Consider the following 18,103-nt stretch of genomic DNA (forward strand, 5'->3'; position numbering starts at 1 on the left):
ACTCCAGCCTAGGTGACAGAGAGAGACCCTATTTAAAAAAAAAAAAAAAAAAAATCAAAAAGAACATGGCCTACTCTGTGGTACTTTTTGGATTAACAAATATTTTAGCTTCCCTAAAAATCAATGTGGTTCTGGTTTGCTTTCCTACATTAGCATGAAAATACAGAAAAGCTAAGTATTTTAATCCACAGAAACAAAAACAAATAAAAGCCTTGAAATACATATAATTTATTCAAAAGAAATATATCAAAATATTGTCGGTCGATATACTTGTTCTGGATGATAAGACTATAAGTGATTTTTTTTCTTTCTTTCTCCTCTTCCATATATTCTTCAACTTTTTATGGGCATGAGAACAAAGGGAAAACTTCTTATAATGGATAAAAATTTAAATTCTGTAAAAATCTTTGGGCCAGGTGCTGTGGCTCTGAAGGCTGAGGCAGGCAGACAGCTCGAGTCCAGGAGTTTGAGACCAGCCTGGGCAACACCCTGTCTCTACTACAATAAAAATACAAAAATTAGTTAGGCATGGTGGCTTGCATCTGTATGTAGTCCCAGCTACTTAGGACACTGAAGTGGGAGGATCGCTTGAGACTGAGGGTCGAGTCAAGGCTGAAGTGAGCCATGATCGCACCACTGCACTCTACCCTGGGCAACAGGGCGAGACCTTGTCACCAAAAAACAAAAACAGAAACAAAAAACAAACAAACAAAACAAAACACACCTTTGTAGCTCTAGAAAATAGAAAGGAATGCTTTCTAATAATGCTTTCTAATTATATGTCACTAATATATAAGAAAAAATTTTGTATGATACATAACTATAAACTTGTTAACTGGGAAAAATTTATTGCCAAAAATAAACTAGCCACCCTCTGAAGTAATCAAGTATTTTTAAATATCAGAGTATCACTTAGTAAACTAACAAGGTTCTATTCTAATGCACTCAGAGGGAGTAGTCCCACAGTATAATCATTAGCTAGCCTGAATTATTATAGGTTAAGATCAAAGAATAGTATTTTAAAGGGGATGGTACTACATTATCCTATAACAGTGAATCTGATCAATACAGGTACCCATTCCAGATACATAAACCTCCAGTGGATTTTCTGGTTTTGTATTTAATCTATAAAGTCTCCTCCTCAGTAACCCTTTGTAGTTCCTAATTCAAGTCAGTACCTTCTCTAAAGCAAGATATTGATATACCATTAGCCCCTGATACTCCTAATATTATATAGCAAGAGAAACTCCTCCATGTTCTTGATTGTGTTACTCACAATTTTCCATGGAATAAATTTGCAAGGAATAATGTGGACATGGTATTTCCTGACTCTCTACCAAAATAACTTCTACTTAAAGATAATTTCAGTTAAGAAGTAAAATTTGTCAATAATTTATTTATGGAAACATTAAACAGCTTAAAGTCTCAGTTGGCATACAGAGTTGTGTATAAAATATGTTCATTCTATAGGAGCAGTTCATAAGAAACTAAGGATAATGTCTCCCTTAGTCAAGGACTTCTCAAACAATCTGAGGTAAAGCAACAACTTTTTTCTTTCCAATCCATCAAAGACCAATATTTTTGTAAAATAAAAATAAATCAGCCATGCACAGTGGCTCATGCCTGTAATCCCAGCGCTTTGGGGGGCCAAGGTAGGAGGATCACTTGAGCCCAGGAGTTTGAGACCAGCCTGGACAACATAGTGAGACCCTGTCTCTATTTTTAAAAATTAAATAAATAATAAATCATTAGACAACAAAAACATATACTAAACATAAGCCCTTGGATGCTATGGCAATATCATATTGCTAAAGGGGTTTCTAAACATTTATTCTCAATTTCTATACTTACCTTATCTCAAACTGGCAACAATTTACAGATCAACAGTGGTCCATGGACCACACTTTGAAAAGCAATGTCTTAAATATACTTACTACATGTTTATATAAATAGATATAGTAAGAATTCGTACCAAGAATTTTTAATATTACCTTTTCCTATAAGGACTCCAATTTTTGAGTCCAATTTTTCCCCTGGGTCACAACTTCTTGTCACTAATTTGAGAACTGGAAGAAAAGGTCTGACATCACAGAGTCTTCGTGTTTCATCTTCAAGCTCCTCATATACAGCAGTCTGATTCACACATGCAAACATATAGGAGTCAATATCCATAAGGAGGTTGAACATTGGGTAATTGTGAACTTGCTTCCATAACATCTATGAGAAAAAATAATAAGACATTTTCTGGAATGGAAACACTCGCTCAAGTGTACAAAGATATAAGGATGCTCACTGCAGCACTGTTTGTAAAAATAAAAAACAATGAACAAATCAAATGTTTAGCAATAAAAGATTGGTTAAATGAATTATAGAATATTACAGAACTGTGAAAATAATAAAAATATATTCAGAAAAATAGAAAAAAATATAAATTCATTCTGAAATGGAAAACCATACAAAACATTCAAGTTTTCTTAAAACAGCAAATTATAAGAGAGTATATATGGTATTATCCCATGTTTGTAGGGTAATATAATGGCATAGTGCACAAAAAATGCATTATAAATGAAATTACTAAAAGCAAATTATCTATGACAAGTAAGACTCAATGAAAACTTTCATATTTCACTTTCCTGTAAGCAGAAACCACTGATCAGGAGTAATCAAAAAAAAATTTTAATTTAAAGTGTGTATCACCACCTCCATACAATATTTAAATCATTTTTGTCCTGCATTCTTTTCTTTTATCAGGGGTATCCTTACTAATACTGTTCTGTCAGAATGATCATAATCAATCTCTCAACATCTCTTTCCATGTCTCCTGGATGAGATAATACAAAAGAAGTTCACCACACAAAAACAAAAAGGGATTGCATATTTTGTCAACAGCCAGTACAAAAGCTAAGAGCTGAAACTAACAGACCTGAAGTAAAAATTGTGGCCAATCCTCAGCTCAGATTCAGTTACATAAAACATACAGGAGAAAGTACAAGCAACAATAATAATAATAATGATAGGTAAACTTTTCATTCTAAAGGCTCAAAATAGTAAAATTAAGAAAAAAAGGTAAACTGAACTTCACCCAAACTTAAAACTTCTGTACAGCAAAAGACATTATCAAGAGAATGAAAAGGCAACCAACAAAATGGGAGGTAATATTTGCAAATCATATGTATCTGACAAGATATTAATATCCAGAATATATAAAGAACTCCTACAACTCAATAACAAAAAACAAAGTTTAAAAATCAGTACAGGTCTAGAAAAGATAATTCTCCAAAAAACATACAAATGACCAACAAGCACAAAAAAGATGCTCAACATCATTAGTCATGAGGGAAATGCACATAAAAACCACAATGAGGCTGGGTGCAGTGGCTCACACCTGTAATCTCAGCACTTTGGGAGGCCATGGTGGGCAGATCATGAGGTCAAGAGATCAAGACCATCCTGGCCAACATGATGAAATCCTGTCTCTACTAAAAATACAAAAATTAGCTGGGCATGGTGGTGTGCACCTATAGCCCCAGCTACTCAGGATGCTGAAGCAGGAGAATCACTTGAACCCGGGAGGTGGAGGTTGCAGTGAGCCGAGATCATGACACTGCCCTCCAGTCTGGCGACAGAGTGAGACTCCGTCTCAAAAAAACAAAACAAAAAACAAAAAAAAAACCACAATGAGATACCACTTCACATCCATTAGGATGGATACTATTAAACACACACACACACACACACACAGAAAATATGGCAAACAAGATCATATCTCTTAGACAAACAAAAAAAGGAAAGAAATAATGTAAGAAAAGAGGAAGGAAGGAAGGAAGAAGGGAGGGAGGGAGGGGAGGGGAGGGAGAGGAAGGAGGGGGAGGTAGGAAAAGAGGGAGGGAGGGAGGAAGAGAGGGAAGAAGAGAGGGAGGGAGGAAGAGAGGGAGGGAGGGAGCGAGGAGAAAATAGCATGTGTTGGCCAGTATGTAGATAAACTGGAACCCTTGTACGCTGCTGGTCCCAACATTATATGGTGCAGCCACTGTGGAAAACAGTGTGGCAGTTTCTCAAAAGTTAAAACATGGAATTACCACTGTGAATCAACAATCACACTTCTAGGTATATACCCAAAAGAACTGAAAGCAGGAATTCAAACAGACATTTATACACCAATGTTCAGAATAGCATAATATTCACAATAGCCAAAAGCTGGAAGCAACCCAAATGTTCATCAACAGATAAATATACAAAATGTGGCATATACATACAATGGAATATTATTCAGCCACAAAAGAGAATGAAACTAGGATATATGCTACAACATGGATGAACTTTAAAAACACTATGCTATGCAAGCCAACTACAAAAGGATAGCTATTTATTGTATGTTTCCACTTATATAAAGTACCAAGAATAGGCAAACTGGTAGAGATGGAAAACAGAATAGAAATAAAAAGGAATTGAGGGAAGGGGCAGTTATGGGTACAAAGTTTCTGTTTGGGATGATGGGAAAGTGCTGGAAATGGATACTGGTGATGCTTGCACAGCACTGTGAATGCACATCTAAAAATGTCTAAATAGTAAATTTCAGGTTATGTATATTTTACAATTAAAAAGAGATAAATGGTTAATCTAATGTGAAGTATAGCCATAGGAATCCATACTTGTCACAGGTGACTATAAAAATAGGTGCACCATGCATGAGCGTATGAGATGCTTAAGTAAATTCTGTATTTTCTTTTTACTTTAAGGATCATGCCATTTTAGAATTCAAGTCTCTCTAATGAAGAGAGAGTTAACTCCTTGGAAAGGAGTTAAAAGGCTTGTCCAAAGCCAAGAGTTTTCAGAGGTATATCATAAATATGTTTTCTTAAAAATACCATAACTCCTGATATTCACATTGGGTTCAGCTTTTTGAAAAACATTAGAAAGAAAGTTTAGAAAAACAAGTTCATGTATATGCTGGTTTCTACAAATCAACGGTGCTCATCAATTTACTTTAAAAACTAAAGCAACAGAAAAGGCAAGCCTGCTGAGGGAAAAATATCTGGTGAACAGCAGAAAAGTCTTTCTTCCCCCCAAGAGTCAAGGAAAGGGGGAAGAGAAGAAAAAGGAGAGAAGAGAAAATGAACCAAAAATCACATTTTTAAAAGTGTGACAAGCTCAAAGACAGTAATTTCAAAGACGAACTCAAAAGAAAATCTTCTTGACAGTTTTAATAACCCAAACAAACATTTCAAACTAGATAACATAAGCTAATTTTTCTTAATTACTATCACTTCATTACTATCATTATCACATATAATTTACATTAACATTTTCTATTATAGAATGATATTTCCCCCTAAGTGACACAGTATGCTAAACACATAGAAATTATACCTATTAACATACCTGCTTAATATAAGAAATGGTAGCTTCCCGAGGTACCTCCAACTGGATGTAAATCCCAGTGGGCAAAAGGAAATCCACAAGTATGGAGCCATCAGATGCTATCTGTGAATCCACCGCCCAGATGTCAAGGATGTCTGCCATAGCAGGAGGCATTATGAAACTGAAGCACATTCATAACCACGGGGCCCTAGAAATTAGTAATTAAAACATAGCAAAACAACCATCAGCCAAATTTTATACCAAGATATGATAAAGACCACTAAGCTACAATTAGTCCTTAGATTTCAATATAGCCAATAATGTAACAGGAAGCCAATTAAATAATGTGATATTTTAAAAACCAAGAGTAAGTCAGTAGAAATAAATTATTTAAATACACTTTTATCACTTCACAAATTATATATGTACATTATCCAATCCATAGCACCAACTAAAGGAAAAAAATTAGTCTTATATATATATAAATAAAAATATATACACATACACATATATGTACACACACACACCCATTGATTCAAATTCAACATAAATAGTTGACATCTGAATAAACTGCATGCTTAAGGATTACAGGGTCCTAAGAAATTTAGTTAACCACCACTCAACAGGTGATTTTCTCCAAACTTCATTTAGAAAATGTTAGCTCCTTAGGCTGAGTTTTTCTCTGCAAATTCCAATGAAAATGACAATCAAGAGGACCCTCTCTCAACAAGGACAATTTGCAATCAAGAGGGCCCTTTCTCTACAAGGACAATTTTTTTTTTTTTTTTTTTGAGACGGAGTCTCGCTCTGTTGCCCAGGCTGGAATGCAGTAGTGACATCTCAGCTCACTGCAAGCTCCGCCTCCCAGGTTCACGCCATTCTCCTGCCTCAGCCTCCCGAGTAGCTGAGACTACAGGCGCCTGCCAACACGCCCGGCTAATTTTTTTGTATTTTTAGTAGAGACGGGGTTTCAACCGTGTTAGCCAGGATGGTCTCGATCTCCTGACCTCGTGATCCACCCGCCTTGGCCTCCCAAAGTGCCGGGAGTACAGGCGTGACCCACTGCGCCCAGCCAACAAGGACAATTTTCTATCAACCTCACGGCCCATCCCCTAAGCATTAAAAACACCAAATCGCTCAATACAGATGGCAAGGCCCCTTGTGCTATTTCTCTGGCCTATTTTTCTTGCTCTCTCATCACTGTACAGCCTGAGACTGGTATCACGGTGCCTTCTGCCTTCCTGCTGCTAGACCTATGTTCACATGAGGAATAAACTCCTCATATCAAAACAAACGCACTATCCCAACAAATGCACCCTTTAATAGTGCCATTTAAGTCTTACCTATTCCTTAAGGGCTTACTTCAAGAAGATACAACAATAATAATTGGAAGAACATAAGCGCTGAAGTTAAATGAACCAAGGTTCATTTAACAATTATGCCATTAATGAAAGTGTCATATCAAAAGAGACAGGAGGCCGGGCACAGTGGCCCACGCCTGTAATACCATTACTTGGGGAGGCTTAGATGGGTGGATTGCTTGAGTTCAGGAGTTTGAGACCAGCCTGGGCAACAAACAAGACCCTGTCTCTACAAAACGTACAGAAAATTGGCCAGGCGTAGTGGTGTGTACCTGTAGTCCCAGCTACTTGGGAGACTGAGGCACGAGGATTGCTTGACCCCAAGAATCTAAGGCTGCAGTGAGCTAAAATAGTACCACTGCACTCCAGCCTGGACAACAAAGTGAGAGCCCATCTTAAAAAAATAAAAATTAAAAAACAATTTTTAGAACTTCTTTCGCTAATAAATGGAAAATGAATAATAAATTAGAAAATCACAATTCTGCAAGCACTAATGAACTAACAGATCTAGGCAATGATCATTAGTGGATGCTAAAGACATAAATAATAATAAGGTGAAAGGAGAAGAAACTTTACAATCTGTCTATGTCTGTCTTGTTGACACTACAGGAATCCCCTGATCTATCTTAGCATTACTAAAAGTGGAACTATCAGACATTATGTGTCTCCTCATGAAATGCAATAGTCAGTACTTACCATTCACACAAAACAAAACTGAACTTGAATCTAATCAAGTCTTTAGGTCTGATCTATGTGCCAGTTTACAGGAAACAGAGAAAAAAGTTAAATACTTCAAGGAAGCAATCAGCCAAGTAGAGAATGTGGCATCTTCAATAAAACAAATTATATGGTTTCTCCAGCTAATCAATATCAAGAAGAGGAGGAAGAAGATGGTGGAAGGACTGTTAAAGAATTTAAAAAACACTTAGGAGACACAGCCAAATCCAATGTTAGCTGGAACAAATCAACTATAAAAAACTATCTTAGCCAGGCACTGTGGCCCACGCCTGTAATCTCAGCACTTTGGGAGGCCAAGGCAGGTGGATCACAAGGTCAGGCATTCGAGGCCAGCCTGGCCAACATGGTGAAACCCCATGTCTACTAAAAATACAAAAATTAGCCAGGCATGGTGGCGGGTGCCTGTAATCCCAGCTACTCAGAAGGCTGAGGCAGGAGAATTGCTTGAACCTGGGAGGCAGAGGTTGCAGTGAGCCTAGACAGCACCACTGCACTCCAGCCTGGGCAACAGAGCGAGACTTCGTCTCAAAAAAATAAAAATACAAAAATTAGTCGGGGGTGGTGGCACGCGCCTGTAGTCCCAGCTACTCAGGAGGCTGAGGCAGAAGAACCACTTGAACCAGGAAGGCGGAGGTTGCAGTTAGCTGAGAACACGCCACCGTACTCCAGCCTGGGCGACAGAGTGGGACTCCGTCTCAAAAAACAAACAAACAAACAAACAAACACCGGGCACAGTGGCTTTTGCCTGTAATCCCAGCAATTTGGGAGGCCGAGGTGGGTGGATCACCTGAGGTCAGGAGTTTGAGACCAGCCTGACTGACATGGTGAAACCCTGTCTCTACTAAAAATACCAAAAAAATTAGCCAGGCATGGTGGTTCAAGCCTGTAATCCCAGCTACTCAGGAGGCTGAGGCAGGAGGATCGCCTGAACCCAAGAGGTGGAGATTGCAGTGAGCAGAGATTGTGCCATTGCACTCCAGCCTGGGCAACAAGAGCAAAAATTCATCTCAAAAAAACAAACAAACAAAAAAAAAACTATCTTTGAAATAATCTGGGAAATTTAAATATGGATTCATTATAAGCTCCTTGGGGAGATATAATGTCCAGTGGTCTTACTTTTAGCCATGCTAAGATTGATCAGAGAATTCAGGTATTGTCAACATGCTTTTTAAAGTACTGTTTCTCACCACAGTATATGGAAAGGTCTCTATACTCAGGAACTCTTAACCAATAAACTTCCATAAACACGAACAAAACTACACAGTCACTACACATGTTATCAAGGCACTAGTCCTAAAATTAAGCAAATCACTTCAGAGCAGCCTTTGAAGATTTGGTGTAGGAGCTTCTCAATCTTACAAGTAATAAGCATTCAATTAAGTATTTGCTGAATGAAAACATGCTGTATTAACTTATAAAGACCATACTTTGCAGGGCCAGGTAGGGTGGCTCAGCCTATAATCTCAGCACTTTGGGAAGCTGAAGCAAGTGGAATGCTTGAGCCCAGGAGTTTGAGACCAGCCTGGGCAACATGGTGAAACCTTGTCTCTACTAAAAATACCAAAAAATTAGCCAGGCATGGTGGCAGGCACGTGTAATCCCAGCTACCAGGGAGGCTGAGGCAGGAGAATTGCTTGACCCCAGAGGGTGGAGGTTGCAGTGAGCCGAGATTGCACCACTGCACTCCAGCCTGGGCAACAGAGTGAGACTCTGCCTCAAAAAAACCAAAACAACAATAAAAAAAAAAGTATATATATACTTTGCTTATATTCAAATACTACCATGCAAAGACAGAGGTGGAAGCCAGCTACTGAACAAGTAACTCAAGTACTATGAGTTACTAACCAAGAGCTGCCAACAAAAGCTGGGAGGAAAAACGAAAGTTAGTATGTACGTATGTATGTATGTATGTATGTATGTGTGTATTTGTTTAGAGATGGAGTCTCATTCTGTCGCCCAGGCTGGAGTGTAGTGGCATGATCTCAGCTCACTGCAACTTCCGCCTCCCAGGTTCAAGCAATTCTCCTGCTTCAGCCTCCTGAGTAGCTGGGATTACAGGAGCACACCACCATGCCCGGCTAATTTTTGTATTTTTAGTAGAGATGGGGTTTCACCATGTTGGTCAGGCTAGTCTCAAACTCCTGACCTCATGATCCGCCCACCTCGGCCTCCCAAAGTGCTGGGATTACAGGCATGAGCCACCGTGCCCGGCCCGAAAGTTAGCATTTAAAATTGAGGAGGGTTTATGAAACATCAGCCCTCTGTCACAGAATTAGAAATACAATAAACCTGTACATGTCCCTAGTTTCTTCAACACAGATTTTTGTCAAGACTCTCAGAACTGAAACCAAATCACCCAATTAATACAATACTAATAAAAGAGCATGAAACTAGAAAAATAAAACTCTGGGATCTCACCCTTACCAGACAGCTGGAAATGGTAAGGCATCTGAGGCATAATGCCCAGAGCAGCAATCTTTTCAAAGAGACTGACTGCATCTCACCAGCACTCCCATCCTATAGCACCAACTGCCAAGATATAAAATTTTAAATTTCTAAGCCATTAGAGAAAATGCATTAAGGTAGATACAAAAATTTCTTGATGAAGGCCAGGCGCGCTGGCTCATGCCTGTAATCCCAGCACTTTGGGAGGCTGAGGCGGGCAGATCACGGGGTCAGAAGTTCAAGACCAGCCTGACCAACATGGTGAAAACCCGTCTCTGTTAAAAATGCAAACATTACTGGGCATGGAGGCACGCCCCTGTAATCCCAGCTACTTGGGAGGCTGGGGCAGGAGAATCGCTTGAACCTGGGAGGCGGAGGTTGCAGTGAGCCGAGATCACACCACTGCACTCCAGCCTGGGCGACAGGGCAAGACTCCGTCTCAAAAAAAAAAAAAAAAAAAAAATCTTGATGAAATGATTATATCTGAAATGAGTTACGAGGCTAAGAGTGGTGGCTCATGTCTGTAATCCCAGCACTTTGGGAGGCCAAGGCAGGAGGACTGCTTGAGCCCAGGAGCCCAAGACCAGCTTGGGCTACATAGTGAGACCTCATCTATCAAGAAAAAAAAAAAATTAGCCAAGAGTTGTGGCATGCACCTGTGGTCCTAACTACTAGGGAGGCTAAGGCAGGAGGATCACTTGAGCCCAGGAGGTTGAGGCTGCAGTGTGCTGTTAATTGCACCACTGCACTCCAGCCTGGGCAAGAGTGAGACTATGTCTCAAAAAATAAAATAAAAAATAAAATGAATTATGAGACAGGGCATGGCGGCTCACACCTATAATGCTAGCACTTTGAGAGGCCAAAGTGGAAGAACTACTTGAGGTCAGGAGTTCGAGACCAGCACAGGCAACAAAGCAAGACTAATTTAAAATAAATTGAATTATGAGAATGAATTCATCACTGGGCCCCTACTTTCCTTCCTCTCTAAATCTGTCATTCAACACACAGGATCCTTAGTCCAGTCATGCTGAATCAAAGGTACTTGCCAGCATATCTCACATTCTCTCCTGCCTCCTACTTTAAACAGATTATTCCCTCTCCCTAAGATGTCCTCAGCTCCATATTGCCTGACCAAGTCTTATTATTCTAGACTCCTGGAAACCTTCCCTGATACTCCTCTGTGTGTCTCAAGCACCCAGGACATACCTGTGACAACAATGGAGCACACTGTATTAAAGCTCACTGTGTACTCATCTCTCCCTAGTCTCATATTATTTCTAGCTCTTTAGCTCCTGGCACATATTAGCCTCTCAATAAGTAATCACTTATGGTTAAATGAAGAAATGAGTAACAAATCCCATAGAATTTGTGAGAAGGAGGCCGGGCACGGTGGCTCCCGCCTATAATCCCACTAACACTTTGGGAGGCGAATCACTTGAGGTCAGGAGTTCGAGACCAGCCTGGCCAACATGGTGAAACCCTGTCTCTACTAAAAATACAAAAATTAGCCAGGCATGGTGGCAGACGCTTGTGGTCCCAGCTACTGAGGAGGCTGAGGCAGGAGAATTGCTTGAAACTGAGAGATGGAAGTTGCAGTGAGCCAAGATGATGTCACTGCACTCTGGCCTGGACGACAGAGCAAGACTCCATCTCCAAAAAAAAAAAAAAAAGGGTTTGCTAGTAGGACAATTATATTGGATATTAAAAATGTGATTTAAATCATGCTTGACAGGAAAACTTGAACCTTGCAGTCTTCAATATAGTCTTTCAGCACTTACTCTAAGAAATATCATAAACAACCTCCACAAGTGATACCTTTATATGAAATCAAAATATTTTACCAATACATAGATAAAATGCCATATATATCTACATATCCTACAACTCTTTAAATTAAGAAAACTAGCCAGGTATAGTGGCTCATGCCTATAATCCCAGCACTTTGGGAGGCTGAGGTGAGGGGATCACTTGAGCACATGAGTTCAAGACCATCCTGGACAACATGGCAAAACCCCCTCTCTTCAAAAAAAAAAAAAAAAAAAATTAGCTGCGCATGGGACTACATGGCATACACCTGTAGTCCCATCTACCTGGAAGGCTAAGATGGGAGAATCACCTGAGCCCAGGAGGTTGAGGCTGCTATGAGCTGTGATCATGCCACTGCACTCCAGCCTGGGCAACAGAGTGAGACGGAAGGAAGAGTGAGACGAAGTGGGGCGAAAGAAAAAAAGTTGAAATTACTTAACTCAGATATTCAAGTCTATTTGCGTGTGGTTTTACAAAATCTCAACCTACATTTCGGATAGCCCATGTATCTTTCCTTAAAAGAATAAAGTAAAAAATATTAACAAACATATACAATTCTTTTGCATAGATCAGGCTTTGCCTAATGCTGCCATGTCTCAAATACATAAACTCCTGTCATGTGAAGAAGAACATAAAATGGATCTCACCTATAACTTAAAGATGGCACCCTCACTGTATTGCAATCCCAGTAATGTTATAGGTGTTTCTGAAAATGATGTATATTTTTAACTAATGTTTGACTATAAAGCTGCTATTTTCAGGATATGGCATCCTCTCCTAAATTTAAATAGGCTGAAGAACTCCCTTGATGTCAAAGGGATAACCATTATTTATTTCTCAAGCTCCAACAGACTGAAAATTGTTTCTAGTATAAAGAAAATAAAAAACTCATTTCAGAATAATTCACTAAGTTTTTATGTTTTATGTACTTTTCTGTATCTGTGCTATATTTCACATTTTAAATGTCTTAAAATTTTTGTAATGGCAAAATACACTGCAAAGGCTAAGTACCTTTCTTGTGCCATCTTTAGGTGCATCATAAAGAAAAATTTTATCCTTTACTTTAACAGTTGCCCAAGCTTAAAAATAGAAAAATCCTTCCTCGCTTACAAAGAAAAATTTTATCCTTTACTTTAACAGCTGCCTATGCTTAAAAATAGAAAAATCCTTCCTCACTTACAAAGAAACATCACACCAATCTCCAAAATCAATTCCCCTATCTACAATTTCAAGGACAAAACCCTCACATTCACAGTATCAATTGATTCAGAAATATTCTAATGATTCAGCAACACACTGAAGATGCCTGTAAAGCAGAATTATTGTGTTTAAAGACCTAGAAATGTTTTTCCCAACTAGGAGTAAATCATCAGAAGGAATACTGCAAGGTTAAATATATCTACCTTGATATTGTCATTAGCAATTTACTAACAACTGAGTTAGACTGGCTGTCAAACTTTGTAAACACTCTAAGGAGATACATAGTATTAAGCTAAATATTCTCCAGAAGAATGGTTTTCAATTTTGTCATATTCAGTATTCCCCTTTTTTTTCTGAGACAAAAAAAAAGTATCCGGGCATGGTGGCGCATGCCTGCAATCCTAGCTACTTGGGGGGCTGAGGCAGGAGAATCGCTTGAACCTGGGAGGCAGAAGTTGCAGTGAGCCAAGATCACGCCACTGCACTCCAACCTGGGTGACAGAGACTCTGTATGAAAGAAAAAACAAAACAAAAAACAAAAACAAAAACAAAAAAACAGGCTTTTCAAATACATAGATATCTGTAGAAAATTCAAAAATCATGTTTATATAAGACTTTTTTTTGTTGTACAAAACTGTCCAGTGTACTGCAGGATGTTTGATTATCCATTACCTAATAGTAGCACTTCCCTCAATCACTGTGCCAACAAGAACAAAATCATAACCCAACAAATTTCAAAACCATCTTTTGGGGGCTTCACACAGTCCACTTTCCGAATCACTGCCCTAAAATAATTCCTACTGTTACAGGATTTTTGGGGTGTTGTTTTTCTGGCCAGAAACATCTGTGGCCAGTGGCGCCTTTGCCTTAGTTTTGACAGGGCCCACTAGGCTCATTCTGCCCACTTGGCCTAGCAGGCTGCACTCGATTCACACTATGGGACTGGATCCCATGACTGCCAAGAGAGACTGTGTGGAGCAGCAATGGCTGTGTGAGCAAGTGTGGGGTCCAGCCCCTGCACAGTCAGACTTGCCAGCTGCTGCAGCAGGGCGGGCAGCTCCAGGTGCCAGTACGGGCACCAGCTCTCCCTGAGGCTACAGCTGGACAAGGTGTACCACAAGCAGCTTCCACGGCTGGCACTGGGGGACATGGTGGCACCCGGAAGCTTGGAGATGCCAGAAACCCCGGGGCCCCAAAGAGGAAGTCACAGTCCTGGCTCGGGGAGTTCCCAGGTCTGGGCTCCCCAAAGAGCTACAGCTCTTCTCTCCTCTTCGCCTGCAATGTGATGAACAAAGGTCATGTTTCAGCCCTGTTTGTGTTACAGCTCTTTTAGCCTCAATTGGCAGGTCCCAAGAATGAAGTACGCAGGCAAGTGGAGGGTGAGCAAGACAAAGAGGAGCTTCATTGAGTGACAACAGCTAAGAGGAGGACCTGGAGTGGGTAGCTCTTCTCTGAAGGCAGGTCATCCTGTCATCTCTGCAGCTCTTCAGCAGACAGGAGGCCCTGAAATGGGTATCTCCTCTCTGCAGCTGGCTGTCCTGACATCTGCTGCTCTCAGCAGAGAGGAGGCCCTGGAATGGGTAGCTCCTTTCTGCACCCTGCTGTGCTGATGGCTGCTGCTCTCAACAGAGAGGAAGCCCTGGAGTGGGTAGCTCCTGTCTGCAGCCTGTTGTCCTGATGTCTGCTGCTCTCAACCAAGAGGAGGCCCTGGAATGGGTAGCTCTTCTTTGCAGCTGGTCATCCCAATGTCTGCTCAGCTGTGGCCGAGCCTGGGGCTTTTATGGGCCTCAGAGAGAAGGAAGTGTGTGCCAACTGGTCCACAGGCAGCCATGGGCAGGCCCGGAAAAGGCACCACAAGTTCCCACTCTAGTCCATGGAACTGGCAGCCTGGTCCCTAGCCTTCAGATCCTCCCTGGCCTGAAGATGGAGCCTCATTGAGGACCCAACCCACTTCCACCCAGAAACCTGTCTGCCTCCTGCTGCTGATCATGGCACCCAAGCTGTAGGTACCGCCTACAGGTCAGCGCCAAGCTGCCCTCAGCCTCCCCTCAGCTTCCCTCCTATGCTCATTGGTGCCCAAAATCTGGAGGGAGCCAAGGTGGCAGGGGGCTAGCGTGTCAGCACTACCCTGAGCATGTGCACACCTGGCTGGGATGTGACAACACTTGGGCTTGGCCCTGACTCTGCTCCAAGGTCGGACTAGGTGCCGACAACAGGGAAAAGCCAGACAGTGGGAGCAGGCATTTCTGAGCCTGAGAGGGCAGAGTGGGCCTTCTTGGGCCCCTAAGGAGTGTGGGAATGCCTGGTTGGGCAGCTGCATTGGCATGGGAGAGAAGGGGCTGGGGGGGCAATGGCAAGGAGTGTGCTCCTGCCTGCTCCATGGAGCAGGAGGCCCGGGTCTGCACCCACAGTTTGGGTAGCTGCAGCTCCTCCTGGGAAGCTCCCATCCACCAACTTGGAAGGGATGGGGTCCCCATTTGTTCCCCATCTCCCGCCAGCTCCACAGAGCATGCAGCCCCGGCCACACCACCTTGCTGCAGCTGGCATGATGGCAGCAGCTGTTCTAGATGGTCCACCGCTGCCATCACTACTATTTCTCAAAGTAGCAACAGAGTCTCCATAATTTATCCAGATATAATTGTAGCCTATATTTTTCAAAGTAACGAACATAACAGTATACATTTCTATCTGCCAATGAATGATGTTTCCTATATTTGGCTATGTTGTTTTTGGCTAATTCTTGAAGGGTAAAGAAGCTCTAAGTCAAGAAAACTAGACCCTTAACTAATCAGAGGAATGTAAACCCAGTATAACTAGCTCTTAGTTTTCAAGACCTTTAGTAACAAATTTACCAATGAGATATTCAAACTAAAACCACAAGATGACATGTAACTCTTCAGAGCTTCATGCACAACCCTTTAAGAAAATTATTGAGGGAGAGGGCATACTCACAAAATGTGCTGTTCTGCAATTAAAACAGCATGTGTTTTGTCAGACTTAAAACTGTAACATGCCACTTTTAAAAAATGAGGTAACAAACCAATTGGTAACCAATAAATCTTTTGTAGGTATATTTTGAAGGAAATTAAATTATTGCCACTAAGTTGAAAATGAAATATGTTCTGCTATTTCCCTTAGTCACTCTTATTTTATAGGACCACACAAACAGTTCAGCCTGAGAGAAGTGACTCAGAGTTTCAAGTTGGAGTTATCTTAGGAGTTACAGACCCTACCCATTTTAAAGATAAGAAAACTAAAGCTAAGAGAGTTTAAGTAATTATCCAGGAATACACAGAGACAGAGTCAGACCCAAAAGTCAGATTTTTTTTCCCAAAGCAATTAGCATAATTTTCCCCCTTTTCTTTTTTCTTTTTGTATTTAAAGGAAATGTCTTTTCACAGGCCTACCTCGCCTGGCAAGATCCTCAGTCTTGTATCATTCTTCTGTTTGAGCATCAAAGCAAGAGATCAAAGGCTAAGGACAAGCCGAGTTTTTAAACTATGAAAACTTTTCAAGGAAGCTATCAGAGGGCACAGGAACTTCAGCAGTGACAATTAGTTCAATAAACCCTTTAACTGTAACTATAACCCATATCCTGTCGATTGTTCACTGGAAGAAAGAGGAAAGAGTTTAAAAGTTCTCAGCTTCCCCACCAATGTGCCAGCAGAACCCACTGGACTTTACTCCTTTAAATCTAATGATCAGCAGAAAACAACATAAATTTGTTCTATAGGTGAACAAATGCAACCAAAATCATAGGAGATATTTAAAAAGAGATTTTTTTTGGCCGGGCACGGTGGCTCATGCCTGTAATCCCAGCACTCTGGGGGGGCGAGGCGGGCAGATCACAAGGTCAGGAGATCGAGACCATCCTGGCTAACACAGTGAAACCCCATCTCTACTAAAAAATACAAAAAATTAGTCAGGCGTGGTGGCAGGTGCCTGTAGTCCCAGCTACTCGGGAGGGTGAGGCAGGAGAATGGTATGACCCCAGGAGGCGGAGCTTACAGTGAGTCAAAAAAAAAAAAAGGATTCTTTTTAAAATATCAAAGAAAAAACATTACTTCTTTTGTTTTTGTTTTGAGACTGAGTCTTGCTCTGTCACCCAGTCTAGAGTGCAGTGGCGCAATCTTGGCTCACTACGACCTCTGGCTCCCAGGTTCAAGCAGTTCTCCTGCCTCAGTCTCCCGAGAAGCTGATATTACAGGCACCTGCCACCACGCCCAGCTAATTTTTGTATTTTTAGTAGAGATGGGGTTTCACCATGTTGGCCAGGCTAGTCTTGAACTCCTGACCTCGTGATCCACCCGCCTTAGCCTCCCAAAGTTCTGGGATTACAGGCATGAGCCACTGCGCCCGGCCACATTACTTCTTTAAATACTACATTTGCTATCACAACTTGAGGTTTCATTCAGATTCAACTTAAGGTATGGGATCTTGATTCATCTGGGCTTTGGTCCCTACCCCCCACACTGCTCAAAAACAACAAATCAGCCCCAACTGTTGATGTGTTTATGGTGAAGTATGCATTATACTGGGTACTTAAAAACTGAACAGTATAGAACTTCATTTTCTCTTTTTTTTTTTTTTGTCTCTGTCACCCAGGCTGGAGTGCAGTGGCACGATCTTGGCTCACTGCAAGCTCTGCCTCCTGGGTTCATGCCATTCTCCTGCCTCAGCCTCCTGTGTAGCTGGGACCACAGTCGCCCACCACTGCAACCGGCTAATTTTTTGTATTTAGTAGATACGGGATTTCACGTGTTAGCCAGGATGGTGTCAATCTCCTGACCTCGTGATCTGCCCACCTTGGCCTCCCAAAGTGCTGGGATTACAGGCGTAAGCCACCCGCGCCTGGCCCTAGAACTTCATTTTCTAAAGGTGATTATTTAATCTGAATTGCTATAATTATATGTAAGAGCTATTTCTAAAGTAATTCCACAAATTATTAAAGAGTTGCTATAACATTATATATCATATAATTTATAATAAAATGACACTTAAACTTATCCTCTCAAATCAAAGATGGCACTCTAAACAGCTTTTACAAAACATCTGCACCAGCCTGGGCAACATAGTGAGACCCCATCTCTACAAAAATTTAAAAATTAGCTGGGTGTGGTGGCACATGCCTGTGGTCCCAGCTACTCGAGAGGCTGAGGCAGGAGGATCTCTTTCTCTTGAGCACAGAAGGT

The 18,103-nt window shown here is 41.1% G+C and overlaps 1 protein-coding gene across 8 annotated transcripts in view; it reads right to left on the reverse strand.

Annotated features, from left to right (window-relative positions):
• PIK3CB (phosphatidylinositol-4,5-bisphosphate 3-kinase catalytic subunit beta) overlaps window positions 1–18,103 on the reverse strand; it is a 184,203-nt gene that overhangs the window by 103,987 nt on the left and 62,113 nt on the right. For all 8 annotated transcript variants that reach the window (XR_010125764.1, XM_054482054.2, XM_054482055.2 and 5 more), the window contains 2 exons: window positions 5,383–5,569; window positions 1,992–2,217 (listed from right to left, as the gene is read on the reverse strand). Coding sequence is in view for 7 of the 8 variants with exons in the window: in XM_054482054.2 (XP_054338029.1) it covers window positions 1,992–2,217; window positions 5,383–5,553 (397 nt within the window). In the remaining variant the exon portion in view is untranslated. The remainder of the gene's footprint in view (window positions 1–1,991; window positions 2,218–5,382; window positions 5,570–18,103) is intronic.

Source organism: Pongo pygmaeus, chromosome 2 (genome assembly GCF_028885625.2).
Source record: "Pongo pygmaeus isolate AG05252 chromosome 2, NHGRI_mPonPyg2-v2.0_pri, whole genome shotgun sequence".
NCBI classification, from domain to species: domain Eukaryota; kingdom Metazoa; phylum Chordata; class Mammalia; order Primates; family Hominidae; genus Pongo; species Pongo pygmaeus.